The sequence below is a fragment of the Rissa tridactyla genome, chromosome 6 (genome assembly GCF_028500815.1).
Source record: "Rissa tridactyla isolate bRisTri1 chromosome 6, bRisTri1.patW.cur.20221130, whole genome shotgun sequence".
Classification (NCBI taxonomy): Eukaryota; Metazoa; Chordata; class Aves; order Charadriiformes; family Laridae; genus Rissa; species Rissa tridactyla.
This window is the reverse complement of record NC_071471.1, coordinates 63729581-63751036: the sequence shown is the minus strand read 5'-3', so window position 1 is coordinate 63751036 and position 21456 is coordinate 63729581. Positions and strand designations below refer to the sequence as shown.

The 21456-nt window shown below is 38.5% G+C and overlaps 1 protein-coding gene across 2 annotated transcripts in view; it reads right to left on the bottom strand.

The window, feature by feature from the left end:
• Positions 1 to 21456, bottom strand: part of CASP7 (caspase 7) — a 24184-nt gene extending 2728 nt beyond the window's left edge. Inside the window, exons 1-5 of one of the 2 annotated variants that reach the window (XM_054206476.1) lie at positions 21343 to 21456; positions 19064 to 19176; positions 2300 to 2445; positions 1276 to 1404; positions 593 to 768 (exon numbers count right to left, since the gene is read on the bottom strand). In XM_054206476.1, the coding sequence (XP_054062451.1) occupies positions 593 to 768; positions 1276 to 1404; positions 2300 to 2445; positions 19064 to 19176 (564 nt within the window). In that variant the 5' untranslated portion in view covers positions 21343 to 21456. Of the gene's footprint in view, positions 1 to 592; positions 769 to 1275; positions 1405 to 2299; positions 2446 to 19063; positions 19177 to 19288; positions 19319 to 21342 lie in introns of those variants that run through there. The other variant, XM_054206477.1, reaches the window with a different exon arrangement.

Genomic DNA, 21456 nt, shown 5'->3' with positions numbered 1-21456 from the left:
AAATATAGAATTAATTATTTGCTAATGCAACAATGCAATATAAATTTTTAGGCTACTGAGGGAGAGAAAAAAATATTTCTTTTAGCATAATGCAGTAATTTGTAGAGACAGCCTTTATTCAGAGACCTGGACGGTATTATTTCTATTGATAACCACATACTGTCCTCAGCTCTGTCTGCACAAGAGTTTATCTTTCTGCGTCGAAGTTCATATATTACTAAGCTCAAAGAGAAACCGTGTACAAAATTACAATGACAGGATAGAATCACAGAATGGTTAGAGTTGGAAGGGACACCTCCCACTAGACCAGGTTGCTCAAAGCCCCATCCAACCTGGCCTTGAACACTTCCAGGGATGGAGCATCCACAACTTCCCTGGGTGTTCTTTACATCTGTAAATTTGTATATAATTTATCTTCTAAAAGCAAACAATACAAGTCACCCACAGTCAACTTCCCTCAACACTTTTTTTCACAAAACCCACAGCAAAATTCAGTAAGTTAACCTACAAGGCTCTTCTAGAGCAGACAACCAACTTAGCATGTTTTCCCCACTGCAGCAGTAGGATACTATATTTACTTTAGGGCTATTACCTGAATGAAAAATAATTTGGGTTTGCCTATAAGGCTTTTACACTTGTCTCCTCTGAATAGTGCAGTCAAACTCTTGATAGCCATGGGTCCATCAGTGCCATAGATGAGGCCTTCTTCCCCATGGCTTAGAAGGATACAGGCAAAGCAAGCGGCATCACTGTGATTCTCCTCAGCAGCTACAAATCAAATACTTCTTAATCAAAAGGAAGCAACATTTTAAAAGAAAATTATATTTATCAAACACATTTTTCTGAGACTAAATATACATTGGGCCTCTACTGGAAGGTGTAAGGAGTGGATAAAGATGACACAACCCACTTGTTAGTAATGTGATAAATACCTTGAATACGTGAATGCATCCTTCCCTTGACTTCGAGTCTAGCCCACTGGAGTCAACAGGCTGGACTCTTTATCTAGTATGACAAGGCTCTTCACCTAATACACAGGACAGGCTCTTCACCTAATATGACAAGAAAACTGAGTATTGCTGAATTGAGGTTCGAGCAAGAGGTGGGGAATTAAGCCTAACCCATTCAGAAACTGAATCCTCCTATACAGGAAATTGCATGTGGTGGGGCCTAAGCAATCTGGTTCTAATTTGACGTACTTTGAGCAGGGGGTAGTTTCCGTGACTAACAGAGGACTTTTCCACTCTAAATTATTCTATGATTCTAAATTTTTACCTTTCTTCAGTAATTTTTCCATATCGTCACGGCTTCGATCATTGTATGTGTAAACGTCAAAACCTAAGTATCTAAAACTCTTAGCCAGATCTCCAGCATCTTTATCAGTGCCATTGCGTGTACCCATTCCTGCCAGAAAACAAAGAATATTGTTAATTGGACATTACACAATTCAAAATAATTCACATGTTCAAAGGTAAATTTTTAGGTTTATAATTAATAAATCTAAACAATGTCACGGCGACATGATTTTAAAACAATCCTCTAACAGCATTCTCAGCATTGAGAACAAATTGTGAAATTTGTTTTAATGCAAAACAATGCAAGGTTCAATGTTAATATGTGTCTTATCCTGAAAAATGTTGGCATGCCTCCAGCACCTTGGAATATAGGACCTCTATGGATGATCCTATCTCCTTTTGGTTATGCAGTAATGCATAACCATGGTTATTGGTAACGCATGCATAAAGCTCCCCAAGGTGAAACTGTTGAAAAGAGTCACATGTAAAAGAAACTGCTGTAAATTCTTTGGGGTAAACACTTCATTTAGTGTCTTTGCCAAGTGTATAGGAAAAGACCTATAAAGTTGACTGTAAGACAAGGATCTGTCTGCTTTGGAACCATACGTGGTCCGAAAAGTTAAATGCAGGAGTGTGAACAGAGCACAGCTATAGCTACTAGCTTCTGTAGCTCGTAGCTGTAGCTCAGGGACACAGAAGTTCTAACGTGGGCTGCAGGTGCCAAAGTTCACATTTTACCAACACAGCCTTAACCTCTGGGACAAAGGTTTAGTTTGTTCAAACTTCAGTTTGAAGTTGGTAGAGCAAGGTGACATGCTCTTTGAAATGTATACTGCAAAGAAGCTGCAAAGAGCCACTCTAACATAAGTGTTAAAGAACAGGAATAAATTGTATGAACAACTATTTCTCAAAAAAGATGAATATATTCATTAAAATTCCATGTCCTAAAAATAAAATCCTTATTGATTAATGAAAGCAAGAATGACAGCAAGGAAGAACATTACCTGTTTTGTCTTCAAAATTTTTGTTGTTTATAATAATACATTTGCCAACTTTCTTGTAGTCCATATTATACTGGAATGTGGGTGTAACAATTCGGTACTGATTACTGAGAGAGGACTTTGGCTGTTCTTCTCCATTCTTTTTTTTTCTAGGTGAACCAAATGAAACTATTGTCAGTGGCCAGTCACATGCAGCGTGCCTATTAATCTTAATTCAAACCCTTCAGGCAGCCCCACCCAATGTTTATTCTTCTCTAATATTTGTTTTCTTCCCTTAGTATTTCAGATCAAGGCATAAAGATCTTGGGATTTCCATGAAGCGATTAACCGTATGTGATAGGATTCTGATGATGGTAAAATGACTCTAGAGCAAACTGCGGCCAAGAGTAATATATGCAGATCCTGACCCACAGATAAAACAAATGGCCTACACATGAAGTCAGGCTGCCAGTAACCTTTTGCAAACTATGGTTCTGGACAATTAATGGAAAGACAGACACATCTCCCTTAATAGCTATTTCAAGCACAAGAATATATGTGGTTTACCCAATGGTGTGATAGGATTTGTTTACTGAATCACCATCATCCCTAAATTCTCTGAAGATTACGACCAAGCAACAGGTAGTTTCTACTGATAAAGGTTATAGATGTGAACAGGTCATGTGTTAATTTTGTCTGACAAACAGCAGTCTGAATCTATGCAAAAAACTAAGCACATTTTAGTGCAATCATCTATACCCAGACCTCACTTCAAAAAAAAAAACCAACCCAAAAAACCCCACCCAAAACCAAAACAAGCTATAAATGTTCTCTGTTAATATGACTATGTACTGACCTTTCTGCTATGTGCAGGGGTCTTAGATTGGATTTGAAAGAGATGCGAAGGGATAGCACAGAGATTACTCACCAATTTATGCTAAATGAATTCCTAAAAACAAATCAGTTACAGCCTGCACACACACCTGAAGTATAAGCATGAGGAACTCGGCAGTACTTGCTTTTACAGGTGGACTTTTTGGTCCAAGCAGGTGGCTTCAGATGTTGGCAAGATCTCCTCAAGCAGAACCGAGGTCTGATTCAACCTCAGAGCTACAAACAAGTTTTGGAGCAAGCCCAGTTGGAAGCAATGCTCAGGAAAAGGCAGAAGTTATCGGCACGTCTCTTACTTATTTGGTCCAGCATCCTGCTTCCAATAGTATTTATTGCTGAAGTTTGAGAGGAAAACATAACCTGCTTTCACAGCACAAATAACTGTATAATGCAGTTTGGTTTTAACAGAATTAGATTTTTCCCATAATCTCAATTAATTTAAGCACTTTCACTATTCTCACTCTGACATCTTTCTAAAGAATTACTAAGCTATTTGCTTCAATAATAGCCTGTAGTCAGACACGAGATTGCTGCAAATTGATTAAATGTTGTTTAGGAAATCTACTTTCTTACCTTCCTGATTTAACAATTGTTCTCTTTTAGCTTTAAGTGTCCTCTTTTTGATTACCAGAAGACAAGACTAATTGGAAACTATAACAAATCTTCTCTAGGTGATTCATCATGTTTAAACACTACTGCAATTCAATTTTCAAACAGCTTCTTATCTTTGAGTGTCCTCACGTTCTGTTATAAAGGGACAAATTAAATAGCTGCACCTGGCAGGCTTTCTCTGTACTTTTTACATGTGACCATCCTAATTTCATCTCCTCTCTTAGACTTGTCTTAGAGACTACAAAACAAGATACTGAATTGTACCTACTTCAGGATTTTGTCTGATACTCTGGAAGTACAGTTTTTTCTGGCAAATTGCAAGTATTAGTATTCTCCTTGCATACTGCTTCTTGAGGGCTCTGGGAGCAATAATTAAATATGCTTTGCCTCAAGAAAAGATTTTAGCCATTTTAAAGGATTATCCACAGCTGTATGATGTTAATATTACATTTGACTTTCAAAGAGATCTTGGATTCTTATTTTAGCCTAAAATTCCCCCTGGTCCTACATCATTAGACAGCTCTCTGGCAAAGAGAGAAAAAGACAAAACAACAAATAACCACTCAGGTCGATGAAGAGGCTAATTTCCTCAGTCCACACTGCATTCAAGTTTCTACAGATTTATCTGGCTTCAGTGGCTTCCTGAAAAAGCCGTATGACTAACAGTGGCTAACAGTTACACACAATAGGATATTTTCAAGGGGATTGTACACAAATTTCTGTTTATGTCCAACCCACGAACAGTTGTGAACACTCGGGACAGATCCATACAAGCAGTACAGTATCATGTTTGCACTGTCTGCTCTCCTACAATGCTGGAAGTGATCTAATACTAGTCCAGAAGTCACGCAGCCACGTTACCCCACAAAAAGCCCCACTGAAAATAGCAGCTGGGGTTAAGTGGCATAATAACGTAGCCACAATTTCGCTGAAACCACTTCACTTCCGAGTTCAATAGTTTGCACTCATTCATGCAGAAATACTTGGGAGTTTAAGGGATCTAGCCACTACTGCTGGTGTTCCCAAAAGTACACCAGAAGCTCTGTGCCAGTCAACGTCAAATGTCACAGACGAGCCTCGCCAGCACAGTAGCACACATAACTCTATCATTGCCCCATTCCTTTACAGAGGATAGTATGGTTTTGTTCTACTGATTCCTTCCATGCTGAACAAGCTAATGAAATACCAAGCAACCACAGCATGCTTTGTAGGGTTACGCCTTTCATTTCTTTACTGGCAGACAACAAAAAGTTCCAGAAATCTTTTGGTATCTGTCCAACTGAACAAATAAGGAAGCAAAGGTTATGGAATATACATATCTTGGGCCTGCAGTCTAGAGATAAATTTTTTGAAGATTCTGTTTTCTGTGCCAACATAGCGCAATATGGGAATTGCCTGACTGGACTAAACCGTCAGTATAAGGTCCAACTCTCCAGTTTCAACACGCTAAATCAGACCCTGTAATAATGACTAATAAAGTAATAAATATGGAATAATCAGTCCTTAGGGCAAACGCCTTGTCAGTGACAGGCTGGCTTATGACTGAAAGCCTAAAGCTGTCCAGCTAAATTTTTATTTTGTAAGTTTTGAACTGGACACATGTTAAAATAAATGCTTACTGCTGTTGTTCTTACTAAGCATTCTAATCACCGTATTTTCTGAAAGGGTTTCCACAGGTTAGTTACATGCTGTTATAAAATGTTTTAAACTATTTTGCCCTCAGTTTTATTTCATTCTACTTCTCTGACATCTGGTGTCTTTAATTTCCCTCTTTTGGGTTTCCAACTTGCCCAGATTAAATAGAAACTTGAATTTTATGACTGTTTACTCTTTCTTCAGCTTTTAACTACAAACTGTGATGTAACTCCTCACTCCACTAATGGTCACTGATCTTCCCTTTAGACAGAAATATTGTTCCTATCAGTGCTGTCACATATTTCATGTTCTCTCCTCTTGGTCAAGAGTTCAGCAAAATTGAACCTCCACTCTGGCACCCTCACATAGGTTGCACATTTTCACCCCTGCTGTGTCTCTAAATCCAGGCCTTGGGCTTGACAACAGTATGTCTGGGAATGTGATTTCATCAAGTCTAGACTCAACTGCTGTCAATCCTGGGAAAACCATTGTTATCAATTTCTCACTTTCCAAACATAAAATTAAATTTACCCATTCCATTTATCATTTTGATATTGAACTTTTAAATAGTAAAGGCCAAATTTCTTATCACCTTGAGTGGCTAAAATTCTGTCAAAGTCAATGCAGACACATCACTTGCACCAGTAGTGAACTTGATTGTCTACGGACTGCTACTTATCACAACAAACTTTCTTTTCTGTTAGACTTTGGGTAAATTATGATTTCAGTATGTACAGATATCAAAACTTAAGGATAAAAATATCACTGTTAACATTTAACTATACCTAAAGATTGCTTTCAATAACAATTTTACTGAAAGCAGTACCTCTTAGCAGCTGAGATTTCCTCTCCTTTGGCTTCCTTTCCATTGGCATCTTCCTGCACTTTCTTTGCTACTGTATATTAGTATGACATACCAACATACTAAGAATCCACATGCAGAAGAATGGCTTCCTTGAGTGTTGCAGTGTTGTAGCACCTGCTACAGCCAAGCTCTGGGGCTCCGGTCTGCCAGCCCTCCAGAGTAATAAGTGTTTCAGAGAGAACCAGCTGCTTTACTTCAAGTGTAGCGTGATATATTTCCATGGGGAGGGTCTTCACTTCACATTCCATAATTAATGTCAGCTGTGTAGTCTGGTATTGTCTACCTTTGTGAAAGACGTAAAGGCCAGTGAATGTAAAAAAACCCTTCTGCTCTAAGGAAGCTGGTCTGCTGTAACTATATGAACTCCCCTTGGAACAGTACCAGCATAATGCAGGGAAAGTTCTCAAGAGAAGAGTGAATGAAATGGAAACATTAAGAAGAAAGTGCAATCTCTAGGGTAGAAACTGTTACACCAATCCATTTACTAAACCTCTACATTAACAGTGATTAAAAAGAAGATGATAGTAATTGACATACAATAGAGCTCTTCTGAAAACATGAGCTGCTTGGCCTTAAAGCAATATGGCACTCAGCACACAGACGAAATATCTCTTCCTGGAAAAGAACAGTCACTTAAGTAGCCTCACAGGCAGAGGGTTAGATGAATAAAGACAAATTTCACTATCATCACTTCCCAGTCACAGAATGGCAATGATTTCCTGTTTTTTGTTTTTGGTTTTTTTTTTTTCTTTCCTGTTTGTTTGCTTTTCTAAGAGGAAATTAATGTGTTAATCAAAATGAACTCTAAAAATTATATTACAGAGGGATAGCCAGGTTTTGAAAACAGCTATAGTCCCTTTCTCTCCCAGGGAAGTTAGGGACTTTTGTTGCTCTACTGAAAAATGTAAGCAGATTAAAAAATTCTACAATTTTGATACTATTCAATTTAAGGAAGTTGACATTTAGACGTTTACATTCATTTCTGTTTGAATGACACACACACAAAAGAAGAGAACTCTGTCTTACTCTTGTTCTCTGATGTTCAGTAAATTTGGGCTTTACTTGATAAGGAACATCACAGAACACTGTAATAGTTTTTACTCTGGCATGCTTCTTTAATACAATGTACAATCATACATTAATTTTTGAATGACCGATAACAGCTTTCTGTTAAAAAGAAAATTTGCCTTAAAAAACGTGCTATCTTTACAGAACACAGTATCTCAAGATCCCTTCTGGAGTCCCCATGCTTTTTGGCACTGGAGAATAGTTTTATTCTAGTTTCCGTCACATTGTCAGCCTTTCTGTCGAGCCCGGAAAAGAAGATTATAACAGTGCCACAGTGACAAAGACCACAGTACAAATCTTCTCAGGTAATACATCAACATCCCCTGGACCTTACATTCCACAACAATAAGTGTATGAAAGTTATCTCAAAACTGCAGCCCTCTTTATTCTGTTTCAAATAACTGAGGTGTTTCCCTCATGACTTTTACATTTGTGTGCCTCTTTAAAGGCCTCGTTTGAATAAATTCTCCATTGAGTTACAATACTGTGGAATAAGTATCGGACAATACATTAGTTTTAAGACCTCTGAGAAACTTACATAGCCCATATCGCTGATTTAATTTTATGCAGTTTATGTGGCTCTATGCTGCTCTTTCTGACTAAAACCCCCCACTCCTTCCATTATTGCCTGCACAGTACAAATGGTGATGAGCAGTAGTCATAAACTAAGTGCTATGTTTGCTCTCTTGGGGAAAAAGGGCTGAACTGGATTTATTTTTTTTAAATAGGTAGTTAAAGGACAGACAGGAAACAATGAAAATGCAAAGAAGATTGTGTTTGAATTCATGAAGCATCACCAAGCTGTGTGTAGTAAAATTGGGTGTGCTGGAGACCAATTCAGGGTTATTCTTTGAAGAGAAGTGAACAGGAAACAGGATTCATAAATTACACTTGTGAAGGCTCAATATTTTGTTCTATTTTTCTACCTTAGTCTCAATAATTAGTGGTCTATTCATATGTCTGATGTTGTCTGATGATCATGCATTAATACGTCTCACTCCTACATAACCTTCTCTCCAAACTGCCGGGTTTAATAGTTTTATCCAGCTTTAATACTTTTATCCAGTCTAATTCCACCATATTTAGTACACCTCTAATTACTGTACACTCTCCCCTCTTTGATTTTTTTTTCTCTTGAAACCTATTGGCAATAAGAAGCAAAAGACACTTGTTAAACCTGACTAGAGCTTTTTAGATCTTAAGTTCTTCAAGGCAGACTCTTTGTTCTTTGTCAGATCTGTTTTGGTAAAGTGTCATGCAGATTTAAAGCTGCATGCAAATAATAGATTATCCTGTTGCCTTTTCTCATTAATATTGCATCAGGTTGGCAGAACAACAACACTTCTGGACAAGAAGAATGTGTCACTACTTGAATTGTCTTTTATAAAAATGAATATTCCTTTACCGTTAAAAATCAGAAAGCATAAATTTTACGGGACAAGGACTAAGCAATAACAATACGGGCTAAACCAAACACTAAAAGGGTATTACACTGCATTTGAGGGTGTGATCGTGGGTCACACACTAAGGAAGCAGCGTGCTAGAACACTAACTGAAGCCTCTAACAAACACTAACAGGAGCCACTGCAGAAGACACTGGCATTTGGGAGATCTCAATTCTGTTTCCAACCTGACTGTCACACGCTATGGGCTTACAAACCTTTTCTTCTGAATATACTCCCATGGCAGGTGCAATTTCCACCTCTCTTTTTTCAGACTGTTAACACCTTACCAAGGACTCTTTTGAAAGAGGTTAAATATAATTGTAAACCAAGAAAATAAATACTACCCTTCACAATCTTTTTTCTAAACACAGGTTACTCGGGCCTACAAATTATGTGCCAGTAGATAAACTGAAAAAGAGCTTGATAGTTGAAGCAAAAACCTCATGAGGAAAAAGGAGCAATACTAATTATATAGGAGGAAGTTCAAATAAACATTGCATACTTTCAGTTTCCCTACTAAAGTAAATAGCAAATGACTGCTGACTTTGATAGACTAGCACAACCAAAACAACCAGTCCTTAGAAGGCTATTTTTAAGTATGATCCAGATAAATGTCAAAAGAAAATTTTAAAAATTTCTAATATTAAAGTCAGACTCTTTTCAACATAATAGAAAGTATTCGTTTAGAAGAGAGAAGAAAGGTGGTCCTACAAAACTGAACATAAAAGTTCCTGCAAAAGCATCTACACATTATTTCACCTATATTGCTTACGACAGCAATGAGATGTCTTACACAAAAGGCATGAAAACTGACAGCTGCAATTTAGAATAGTGAACATAAAGAACACAATACAACCCCCCACAGAACATTAAAACGTAAAAACGGTCCTAAATATCTGTTTCCTCTAATGGTCTTGTTTTGTCCGTTAAATAAATTTTAAATTATGGTGAAACATGCCAAATTGATAATACCAGAGTCTAACGTTCATATTTATCAATGACAAAGTCTGTGCAACCCTTGCATCTTCATATACTACTCTGACAAGGTGCCTAAACCTTGGGAGTCATTTTTGGGAAGCGGTGGAGTAAAGGGAAATGGCAAGTGTGCTTACTCAAACACCGCAGCCCCTAATGAACGCACCCTGCTTTCCTCCTGGGAGCAGACCTACTAAAAGTAACAGGACCAGTCAGGCAGTAAAATAATGCCTGTTTGTAACTGTTCTCAAGATCAAGGCCATAGTAATTATTTAGCCTCTAGCTTGTTTTTCAACTGCCAATTAGTTCATGACCTCTTAAGGACATCTTTGGAATTAGATTGTCAGCTGACTAAACAAAGCCAATTTCAAAGTCACCAGAGGCAAAGCCTTTTGCTTGAATGAACCTGAAACAATGAAGCTAATGGAGACGGTACCTCTTCTTTCTTTGGAAACCCATGTCCCAAGCCCTCCTTATAACCATAAACACACTAATTTTGAAAGGAAAATATTGCTGTAGCAGTCTTGAAAGGAAGGAGTTAAGTAAACAATTGGATTATTTTCTTGAATTTATAAAGACAATAATAGAGCTGAGAGGGACCTAAGCTATCATTAACAACTTCTTCGCCCAAAACAGGACTGAGTTCATTCCGGTGAGGCACTGGCACAGGTTGCCCAGAGAGGCGGTGGAGACCCTATCCCTGGAGACATTCAAGAGCAGGCTTGATGAGGCTCTGAGCAACCTGATCTAGTTGAAGATGTCCCTGCTTACTGCAGGGGGGTTGGACTAGATGACCTTTAAAGGTCCCTTCCAACCCAACACATTCTATGATTCATTCATCCAATAAAACAGTATCCTATTAAAAACCTACTTTTGTTCTTACTATGACATATGAACCAGTACCGTTACAGATTTTGCAGAAAATTCACAAAATACAACGCTTTAATTTTTTTAAAGAAATCCTGGCATTTCCCTAAGTTTCCTGTAGCATGCTATATCACCTCCAACAGTAGAACACAAGCTATAAAAATATTTATTAAGATTATATGTTAGCTATGCTTTGATCAATTAACTTTATGAAAAGCATTAAACAAACCAAAATGCTCAGTTGGTGGGATATGTTCTGTTATCCAGTAAGAGCCACTTTAATTGTGCTTTGGATGGAGAACTGAGTGTGAATCCTGCTTCTGCTAGTGAATAACTTTGGGAAAGTAACTCTTGGTCTTAGTTTTTCTATTACAAAATGGAGCCTAAACAAACGTATTTCATAAAACAATTGCAGATCTCATGGCTTCTTTCCAGGGGGACAGTAGTGTACAGTAAATTAGAGAATGAATTTAAAATCCACTATTTTGTACATCTCCACAAAAATCAAGTGTGTGAGGCAGCCTACTGCTACGTGCCTCCTGGAAAAAAAATGCTTGAAGCAAAGGCATTCTCACTGTCCACTATGGAGGTTTACAGTGGATCTCAGTCCAGAGAAAAATTCCTATCTTTGGTTACTGCACATTAGCTTCCCTGAAGAGACAAAACTGCTAGTGCCTGCACACCATTATTTAACGTCAACTGCAAAAATGACAGGGTTGTAGTCCACAAAATATGGCGTTTCCCCCAAAGTATATTATAGCCCTAAAGGCCTCTGGGACCTCGTCTTACCAGCCAAGATATCACAGTTTATCACACTGCAGATACTCTGCTGAACTACAGCAATGGCTATTTGTACGTTTCTTTGAAACCACAATCTAAAGTGTATTAGCTTGAATCACAATAAGGCCTCACCTACCACAAAGCTTCACAACTGCAACAGTCTCAGAGATGAACAACATCAATTAGCGAGCTTCAGCATGCTAATTGCAGTAACTGACTCACCTGAGTGGGAGCACATTTTTCATTTGATCTCTTGCAAAGCAAGCCACAAACCCTCATTCAGTAGATTCGATAAACCCGCAGCTTCTGCTTAATCTGCAGAACATCTTTTAGATTTATACCCAACCTTTTTTTAAAAGATCCATTTATGGATCCACTGGATACATTTATGAATTCTTTGCTTATGAAAAGTGTCTCCTATCTTCTGATCTTCCATCACTTATATATATAGTATAGTACACTATATATTTGTATAGTACAAGCAAATTATCTTTCAACTTTAGCCAGAGAAACTAAATACATTTTGAATCCCTCATTATAAGATGTTTTTCAGACCCTGAGCTACTCTTGTAGCTTTTGTGTCACATTTCCGTTTCAGACCCTTCTTCAATTAGGAAGGAGAATCTCCTCTAAGAACTTGGAAAACAGAGAAACCTGTTCCAGGACAACTGGAAACTCATCATGTAATGAAAGGAGTTGAACTGTTCAAAAGAGCCAGACTCAGACTACAACTTCTGGCACTGGGCGTTGGACTAGATGACCTTTAAAGGTCCCTTCCAATCCAAACTATTCTATGATTCTATGATTCTACTTTGTATATTATATATATCTTTGGAGTTCTGATAATTACATCTAAATATGTCTTCCTCTTCTTTTAATTATGTGTTAGTGATGGCCTTAGCATAATTCAAATCAAAACCATGGCTGCAATTTTATTATATACAAATGAAGCAGACAAAGTACACTGGGGCTAAGCCAGCTACACTTTTTAAAAAAAGTTTCAACACAGACTATTATGTCTAATATTGTCCACATTTTGCAACAGTATCCTAGTCTTTGTGCACTAAATATGTTAAGTACTATTTACAGCCTACATGACAATTTTGTGGTGTAATGCTTGCAGCAGAGAGGACCAAAACAGAGTAAGTTCTAAACTCTCAACCATCAATTTGTAATTTATCTTCAGCTTCCTAATTAGCTGCATAGTGCCGGCTGTGCAGGCCTCACAACACTGTATGCAACACAATATTCAAATAATAGCATTCAAAAGGTAAAATTTTACAAATAGAGAATATTGTTTGCTGAAAGGCTTTCTGTTCATTTCTAGAAAACCTGCACATGCATACTTTCTGTTCTGGAAATTGAAATCTTGCATGATCATGTCCTAGGTAGTATATTGTACATAGGTAACTGCCAATTAAATGAAAAAAAAAAAAAAGATGAAGCCTCTCTTATCTATCATAGGTACTAAGAGCAATTAACAGGTTGCTATATGGATTGCTTGGAAAATGAGTCAAAGCAACCCCCTCAAATACTATTTCTCAGAGAACACTGTGGCTAGGATTAGCAATTGCAGAATGCCAGCAGAGTTATAATTATCTTGATATAAGCACTGAAACTAAACTCTTTTAGGGTATTCATTCATAGGATTTCCAAACAGGTGGCAGAGAAGGGAGGAGATAAATAACATTCTACAGTACCTTGGCTCATCATCAAATAGTACTCCACACTGCATCTGAGAACAGCTTCAGCTTGTCCTAAAGAGCAAGTCTAATCTTCTTTGCTAATGCTAGGAGCCCACCATGCTCAGGGTTACACTGGGGAGTGAAACAGGATGCTCTCTGTGTTCAGGCCCAAAGATTCGCATGTGTCAGCAGTGGGTCACGCTGGACTTTTCTATGGGGCTATTCAAACCCTCATAGCTATCACCCTGCAAGCTGAGGTCATGCAGGCCTGATCTACCTTTGCTGACAAGCAGAAACCACGCTCCCATCACTCTGATTCTGTCACTGTTCTTATGTAAGAGTGTAGCAAAATACAGCAGATCTTGAGACGGAGGTGGGACAGCAGACTTCACTTTTTAATACGTCTTTCTTCCTTCTCTCAAAACCTTTACTACATTGCTGTAGTAATCCACCATTACTACAATATTTACACAATGAATATTTCTTAGGAAATAATGCAAATTAACATGCACAGTTTACAAAACCTCCTTGTATTCTAATTCATAGAACTATTTCCCTATATTTACCCTTGAACAGCTTTGGTTTATTATAACTTTATTAGAACTTAATTTGGTTTTGATTCCTTTGAAAGCTTAAAAATTACACTACATAATAGCTTTCCTCCAAATTTTGTATGATGACAGCCCAGAATTTGTTGTACTGAAGGAAATAAATTACTACACTAGAAAGGAATTAGGATACTTGCCTCACTGTTGTGATTGCTACAGATACAGTTCATGGATAAGCCAGTGCTTCCCGTGCTTCACAAGATAAAGTCTCTAAGGAGACTGGAAACAAATATTGACTGTGAATTAATGACTTCTTACACATTAGATCAGATACTATTTCAAGATACTTGGGAATTTCCTATACGGTACTTCCAGTAAGTGTCCAAGGGAAAGTACCAGCACTGACCACACACTAATTGTTAAATAATCCTGCAATGTTCTCCAGAAGCTGAGTTACGGATCTAACAAAAACTGCAATAACAAAAAATAAAAAATCACCTTTAGCTTAAAGGACAGTAATGAAAATGAAACATCCCTATTACACTATGTTAAAATCTCTTGTCTTTTTAGGAATTAACATTAACAGACTATAGATGCCAGAACCTATTGCTTCTGAAATTTTATGTTCAGCACTTTGGGGGAGAATACACTGATATTTAGCTTGTGAAAAGCAGAACCCAAAAACTCCAAAGCAAATTAAAATGATACTGTGACTTTAGAGTCAGGATAGTAAAAGGAAAGATCATCATCCATTTACAGGACAGATTAAGGTGCACAGTAATTTGGTTAGAGATATAAAGGAAACCAGAGGCTGAACCAAGAGTTCTGGTCAGACCTCTGAGTTGCAGCCCAGAGCATAACTTCAGATGACTCATCAGCTGTTATTTGTTTTAAAATAACTTGCCATTTTTTATTCTACCTAATTTAAGGATAAAAGAGATACTTTTCTTAGCAGTATTTATTTTTGAAAGGTCTGTAATATTCTGCTGCTGAAAAACCTGTAACAGAACTGTATTTTTAATTTTAAAACTGTAGAAGTTATGATAAAAAAGATGAGGTATAATTCAAAGCATCATCTGGATTTGAACACGTTAATTTCAAGGCAGAACAGCTGAATTCAGGCAGTGGAGGCCAATACAGTTTCTTCATAAGCATACAATGCCAGCAGTAGTACTTTTTTTATAAAGAAAGCAATTTATAAGATCAGGCTCAGTGTTTTCAAATGGCCCAAAAACTACAAAATGGGCAACTCTGGAAAACATATGTATCTGCATCACTGTGAAACTGTTCTTCATAAAGTTCTATCTGCAAAGCAGCTTCTTACAAACCAAATAAAAATAAGCTGTTGGTAATCAATTGTGGATGGAAAATGGCTCCCCAAAAGACGGAAGAACAACAGAAGAGGAAAGCTGAAACAAAAACAATTTTCCACACCTGTTACAGCTCCAAAGCTGAGGTTCAGCTGAGGTAGAATCTCAAAAATGAATATCTATTCTTTGAAGGACAAGGTTCTTTACTTTGAGAAATACGGCTATACTGAGATAAGGGACATAAAGTTAAAACAGACAGCTTTGGTAACATCTGTGCTTCCCCTCTTTGATAGTCTGCAACTCAAATAAACACGATACAAATGAAAAGAAAACCTATGTATCCGTGAATCTTTTTGATCTAAATACTAGTTTACAAACCTGGTAGATATCATAACCACATAACTATCATAACTGTTGAACTACAGAAGGCAAGATACATATTGATGTTTCCAGCAAACTTTCCAATTAATTAAAATGAAAAAAGTCTCAAACTTTATACTGGCCGGACTTGCTAGAAATAAATACCTTCTAGGTATTTTGGGTTTGCAGTGTTAAACAGTGGAAGTACTCTTGGTGACTACACATCAGTGCACCTTACAAGCATCTCCAGTTCCTCAGTGGGATTTTCTTACAATATATTTCATGTTTCTGCATTAAGGGCGCTAAAGAATCACACAGTTTCAATTGTAACTAGTTATTTGTAAGAATTCTTCAATATATATTTAAATTATGTTTTTCTGTTTCCAGATGAGAAGGGGAATATTGACTGTAAACAGTAAGGCTGGAGTAGATAAAAATAAACAGAAGACAAATGGTTCTACACAAGTAAATTAGAATAAAACTTGTACCTTGATACTACTAACAACCACCTTCTGCATTATGCTTCTTCACGGAAGAAGCTTCACTGAAGCCCACAGTCATCATTATTGACAGTGCAAGTACCAAGCCTTGGGAATTTTCAGATGCAGCTTTTTAAAAAAGAACAACTTTCATTAGGAGTAAGAGAAGTCTTGGCTCTACTTACATTGGAACACACACAATACATTGGAACCACAATTTTGTTCTGTTTCATTATGTTTCCTGGATGCTAAAATCAGCTTGCTGCTATCAATCTCCCTAACAAATTCTCCAATAAAAGACAAAAGATACCGAATGAAGACATTAAATTATCCTGTGGAGAAGTGAGACTATTTTCAAAGCCTTGAAAGTGTAACAGGAGCACATACAGCATAGAAAAGAAAACTTTCTATGGGAAAAATTCTATTAGTTTCTAACAATCACATAAAGAATTAAAACACAGGTTTGAAATCCTCAGCTCAATCTTTGTTTAACCGTTTTTTAAAATTTTGTTGAGTGCAGGCTTGCCAAAGCGTATCCAGCTATTTCTGCTTTATGAAACATAACTTTTTGCTCAACTGCGAAGCTCACAAATTTTTGTTCACATTTTTGCAGTAAACAAAATTGATATCCTCCTGCCATCTAGTGGCTAAAAAAACCTACACCAAATACTACCGGCAGATGTTCACTAAAAACTTTTTTTTTTTTTTAAACTTTCTTTGCCCACCGAACAGTTGTTCCCCACCACCATTAACTAAGTACTAGCACTTTTTCAAAGAAAAGGAAATACGTAGAAGATAATTCCCCTGGACTGTGGTGCAGCCAGAAGAACCTGCCCACTCTGCAGTTTGTTCTGAGCCTCATGGCCTTCATGGTAAAGCAGGCTCACAGGCTTCTCGCAGAGAAATATGCTGTAGTGAAGAAGATTTTCACATATTTCTATGTACTGCTCTTGCTACATAAATCTCCAGTCGCAGCCAGAGAATGACGAATTGGAGCTATGAAGCTGCTGGAAACAGCTGGTCTTTTTGCACAGCTTTGAATTCAGTTTCTCACTGCTCTGTTCTCTGAAATTAAAATTGATGTGCTTACTTAACAATACAAGTTACTTGTAACAAAAATAAATTAAATACTATGTAGAATTTCATTGAAAGTACTGCATAGCTGGTAAAAACTGGGTTGCTAAAACAAAACAAGGTACCATAAAACTGTAGTCTATCTAAAGCCTTCTAGACATCTTATTTTACAAGTATTAATTTCATGCTGCCAAAATGAAGCCTTGGCAATCAAGACACAGAGCCATGCTTGTTCCAACTAAAAGTACATCTAGGCTAGTATCTTGTAATGACTAGTAATGAGTTTTAAGGAAACAAACAAAAGAAACTGGATACAGGATATATTCTCACAGAAACCTGATTTAGGAATATCTTGCACCAAAGATTTTAACATCAATATTCCCCACAAATACATTTAATCTCTTCTGAACTCATCTAAAAACTCGACATCTGCATATCTTGTGCCTTTGAGTTCTGCAATTGCATTCTGCACTACGTGTTTAAAACAACTACTGGTTGTTTTAAACCTACTGCATGAACTTCTCATTGGATTTCCTGTGAGGCACAAGGAATGATTGTTCTCTATTCACTTTCTGCTCCATTATGTCATGATTTTAGATCATATCCCATCTTCCTTTATCCTCTCACATTCCTCTCCTATCAAGACAAAGACCTTGTCACTGTGCTTGGATTTTTAAGACCTCCTCTGACAACCAGCTCATTCCTCTTCGCACAATTATCACAATAATCACCTGATGGATTTCTATCCTAAGATAGATTTCTCACTTTTTTTTTCTACAAAATCTAAGTTGAATCTTCTCAATTACCTCATATTTAATGTGACCAATTTTTTACTTCTAAAGAAAAATGTTTCAAATTGTATCTTCAAGGACTTCCCAAAAGATGAATGCCCCAAACTGACACATAGCCAAATTATTTGAAAAATTTCTTACCAGAAAAAAGTGCTAGAAATGCTGATTGTGGCCTTTCCTTCAGGAATGATTTACTTCGAGTTGCATAATTTAATAATAGTACTAGCATTAGTATATAATAATTAGTAATTAACGTAAATTAATAATAGTAAAAGACCAATTCAGATATTAAAACAAACATTTTATAAAGTTTAAAAGAAACCTTTCAAACATGTTTGGCAATATTTAGAAATAGATGTTACATTGTCTATTTTGCATGACGTGATTCTGTTAAAATTAATAATACACAGACACATCATAAAACAAATTTGAGGAATGAGAAAATGAGACAGAGAAAGTAAAGTGATTTGCTTAACAGCACATCAAAAGTCTTCTAAGACTAAAGCATCTTCATGTCTCTCTCAGATTTGTTAACCCCATTAGACTCATGTAATAAGCAGCAAAAATAAAATTATGTTCTCTATGTACTTACTCTGAATTATACTGTTCACTTGAATGTGAATGTCCAATAGTAAAAAAAATAAATAAATAAAAACCTCTCTGTAAATACAATAGTCTTTGTAACAAACACCTTTAATAAAATCTTTCTAAATCCATGAAGTTCACAATGTGAAGTAGCCATTTGCTGACATTCAATAGCATTTGTAAATTTTGCATGTTCATTTTTCAACTTCTGCATTTTCAATCACATTTATCTAGCGTTTTCGGGAGTACAGACAAGCAGAACGTAGTTCTTGCTTCCTATACATTTAATGAAAGTAAGCTTATGCTTCAGTGAGACCGCTATGTTTTAAAATTAAAGGCTTTTAACTTATTCTGTAACGGGTTACATGTCTAGAATCAGGGAGGCTTCTTTGTGCTACAACCTGGATGGCACATCCAGGCTTTAAACTAACTTAAATAGTCAACAGGGGATTTCAATGATGCAGGAGATTAGCTGAGCTGAATGCAGTAAAATAGATAATTAATGGCATATTGAATTCCCAGCTCCACCAAAGGGCAATGTTTAAGATGAAGGACTGTAATTGATGCTAAATGAACTTAGTGGTCTCTTGACTACGAAATAAAGCTTATGCGAGATACTATAGCTCTCCCTATAGGAAGATACTATAGAAAGATAGCTTTAAGGTAAAGACTAGATACACTAAATAGATAACACAAACCATCTCCCTATCCAGACCATCTATGATATTGTGGACATGGCAAACTGAACACCAAAATCCCATTAGAAGGGTAGTATCACAACCGATACAACAATAACAGGAATAAAAGTAGTAACTTACTTTCCAAAAAGCGAGAATCTGCTACTTCTGTCTGGCCTTGCATCGACGACATCATCATGAACTTCATCACCTCTCTCTTGAGTAGAGCAATCAACATGCTGATCCCCTGACATCTACAAATAAAAGTACAAGAATGAACCTGTCCCTCAATGAACACTATCATTTCAGAAATACTTCCATAAACCAAACCGTTAGACCAGATACATGTGAGGTTGTTAGTTACACCATATAATCCTTCATCGAGTAAGAGTGACTACAGATTTCTGGCCCTGAATTAACACGACATTGCACACGCCTAGCCGTCTGTGTTACCTCGTGGCAGTTACCAAAAGTGACTTGTCTAACACCACCCTCAAAAATGCAGAGAAGAACAAAACTAAAAACCATTTTATGGTGAAATATCTTACGACTAATTCCCAGAAAATTTTTCCTGGTCTGGAAAGATGTTAGGAAGACCAAGGACAACTAACATCAAAATATTTGTAATTGAAATCCTGTCCAGTACTATGACACCCAGAGAGCTCCTGTGTTTTCACTTGCAGATACACAGTCAAATGTGCATAAGAGAAAAAAACCTGTATTATCTTCCATGGATGGGATCCTAGGTTTTCATTTCTCTGTTTTGGCTATATCAACGCTTATACAAATTTTGTATTCTTCTAATGATTAATTAACACGTGTACAGTTGTTAGGAAAAAAAACAGTTGTGAAGTGTTTCTTGGAAATTAAAAGGTATTCTCATTACATAAAGCAGCCTCTTACACAAATTGCTGTATTTCAGCCAATTTTTTTTCCCACTACTCCAGTGCAAGCTTGGAACACCTTCACTCGTCTCAAAAGCGACACAGGGCACTGCTAGACAACAAGGCTGAGCTGACCTAATGACTTTTTCCTCATGAAAAAATGGTTTCTCATTCCTCTTCTTCCATGTACTGAGTTGCCTGCTCAGTACGGTTACTTAGATCATTAAGCCAGCAGAAAACTACAAGAATAAAGGAGTCATTTTACTGACAGCGCAGTGATCTGCGCCAGCATAGTGCAGGGTGAGAAGAGAAGGCAGCGCGGGACCCCCACCCTCGCTCATGGTGGGATGCGCTGAGCCACCTTGTCCAACTCCGGTTCCAGGTTTTCATGAGGAAAAACAGCCCCTTCCCCATATTTAGGCAGATTAAACACAGAATCATAGACTCATAGAATGGTTTGGGTTGGAAGGGACCTTAAAGATCACCTAGTTCCAACCCCCTGCCACAGGCAGGGACACCTCCTACTAGACCAGGCTGCTCAAAGCCTCATCTAACCTGGCCTTGGACACCTCCTGGGATGGGGCATCCACAGCTTCTCTGGGCAACCTGTTCCAGTGTCTCACCACCCTCACAGTAAAGAATTTCTTCTTAATATCTAATCTAAATCTACCCTCTTTCAGTTTAAAACCATTAACCCTTGTCCTGTTGCTACACTCCCTCATAACAAGCCCCTCCCCATCTGTCCTGTAGCCTTTAGGTACTGGAAGGGGCTATAAGGTCTCCCTGGAGCCTTCGCTTCTCCAGGCTGAACAACCCCAACTCTCTCAGCGTGTCCTCACAGCAGAGGTGCTCCAGCCCTCTGATCATCTTTGTGGCCCTCCTCTGGACCTGCTCCAACAGGTCCATGTCCTTCTTGTGCTAAGGAACACGTACTCAGGAGCGTATACATTACATCTAGCTTGCAAGCCACCCTGGTGACATGGCAGCAGCAGCTCGAAGGCCACCCACCGGGCCGTGTGGCTACATAGCTAGCAGCACCGCCCCAGCTCGGGTCCAGCTCCCTGAAAGCAACAGCAGTTCCTGAAAGCTGGAGTCTAGATTCAGCTTTGACAAATACATTTTTGAATCATCTCTTAAAAAAAGATAAGACTGGAGGAGCACGCAGGCCGCAGGTGAGCAGCGAGGCCCCAAGGCGGAGCGCGGGGGGCTGCCCCACACCGAGGCAGGGGCACGGGGGAAGCCAGCACCGCCAACTCTGCCGACCACAGACATGGGACACCCCGCTGCCAGCGCTTCTGCCCTCTCTCAGGACACGGCTGTGGAGCCAGTCAGATAAGAGCAGGGGCCGGGCCCCGGGGCTGCCGGCCGGAGAGGCCGGGGAAGCAGAAGGGGCGGGGGAGCGGGAAGGCGGCGGTCGGCTGAAGGAAAGGCGGGAGGCGGGAAGGCGGCGGGCCGGGGAGCGGAGCGGTCTGCCTGAGGCCAGCGGGGAGGGAAAGCGGCCGGTGTGGACGCGGAGGGGAAGGGGCCAGGGCTTGCCTTGACGCTGGGCTCCGGAGAGGTCGAAGGGAAAGCGAAAGCGGTGGGGCGGGCTCCGCTGAGGCGGGACCGCGGGCCCGTCCCCCGGGGCGGGGGAAACGGCCTCAGCCTTCG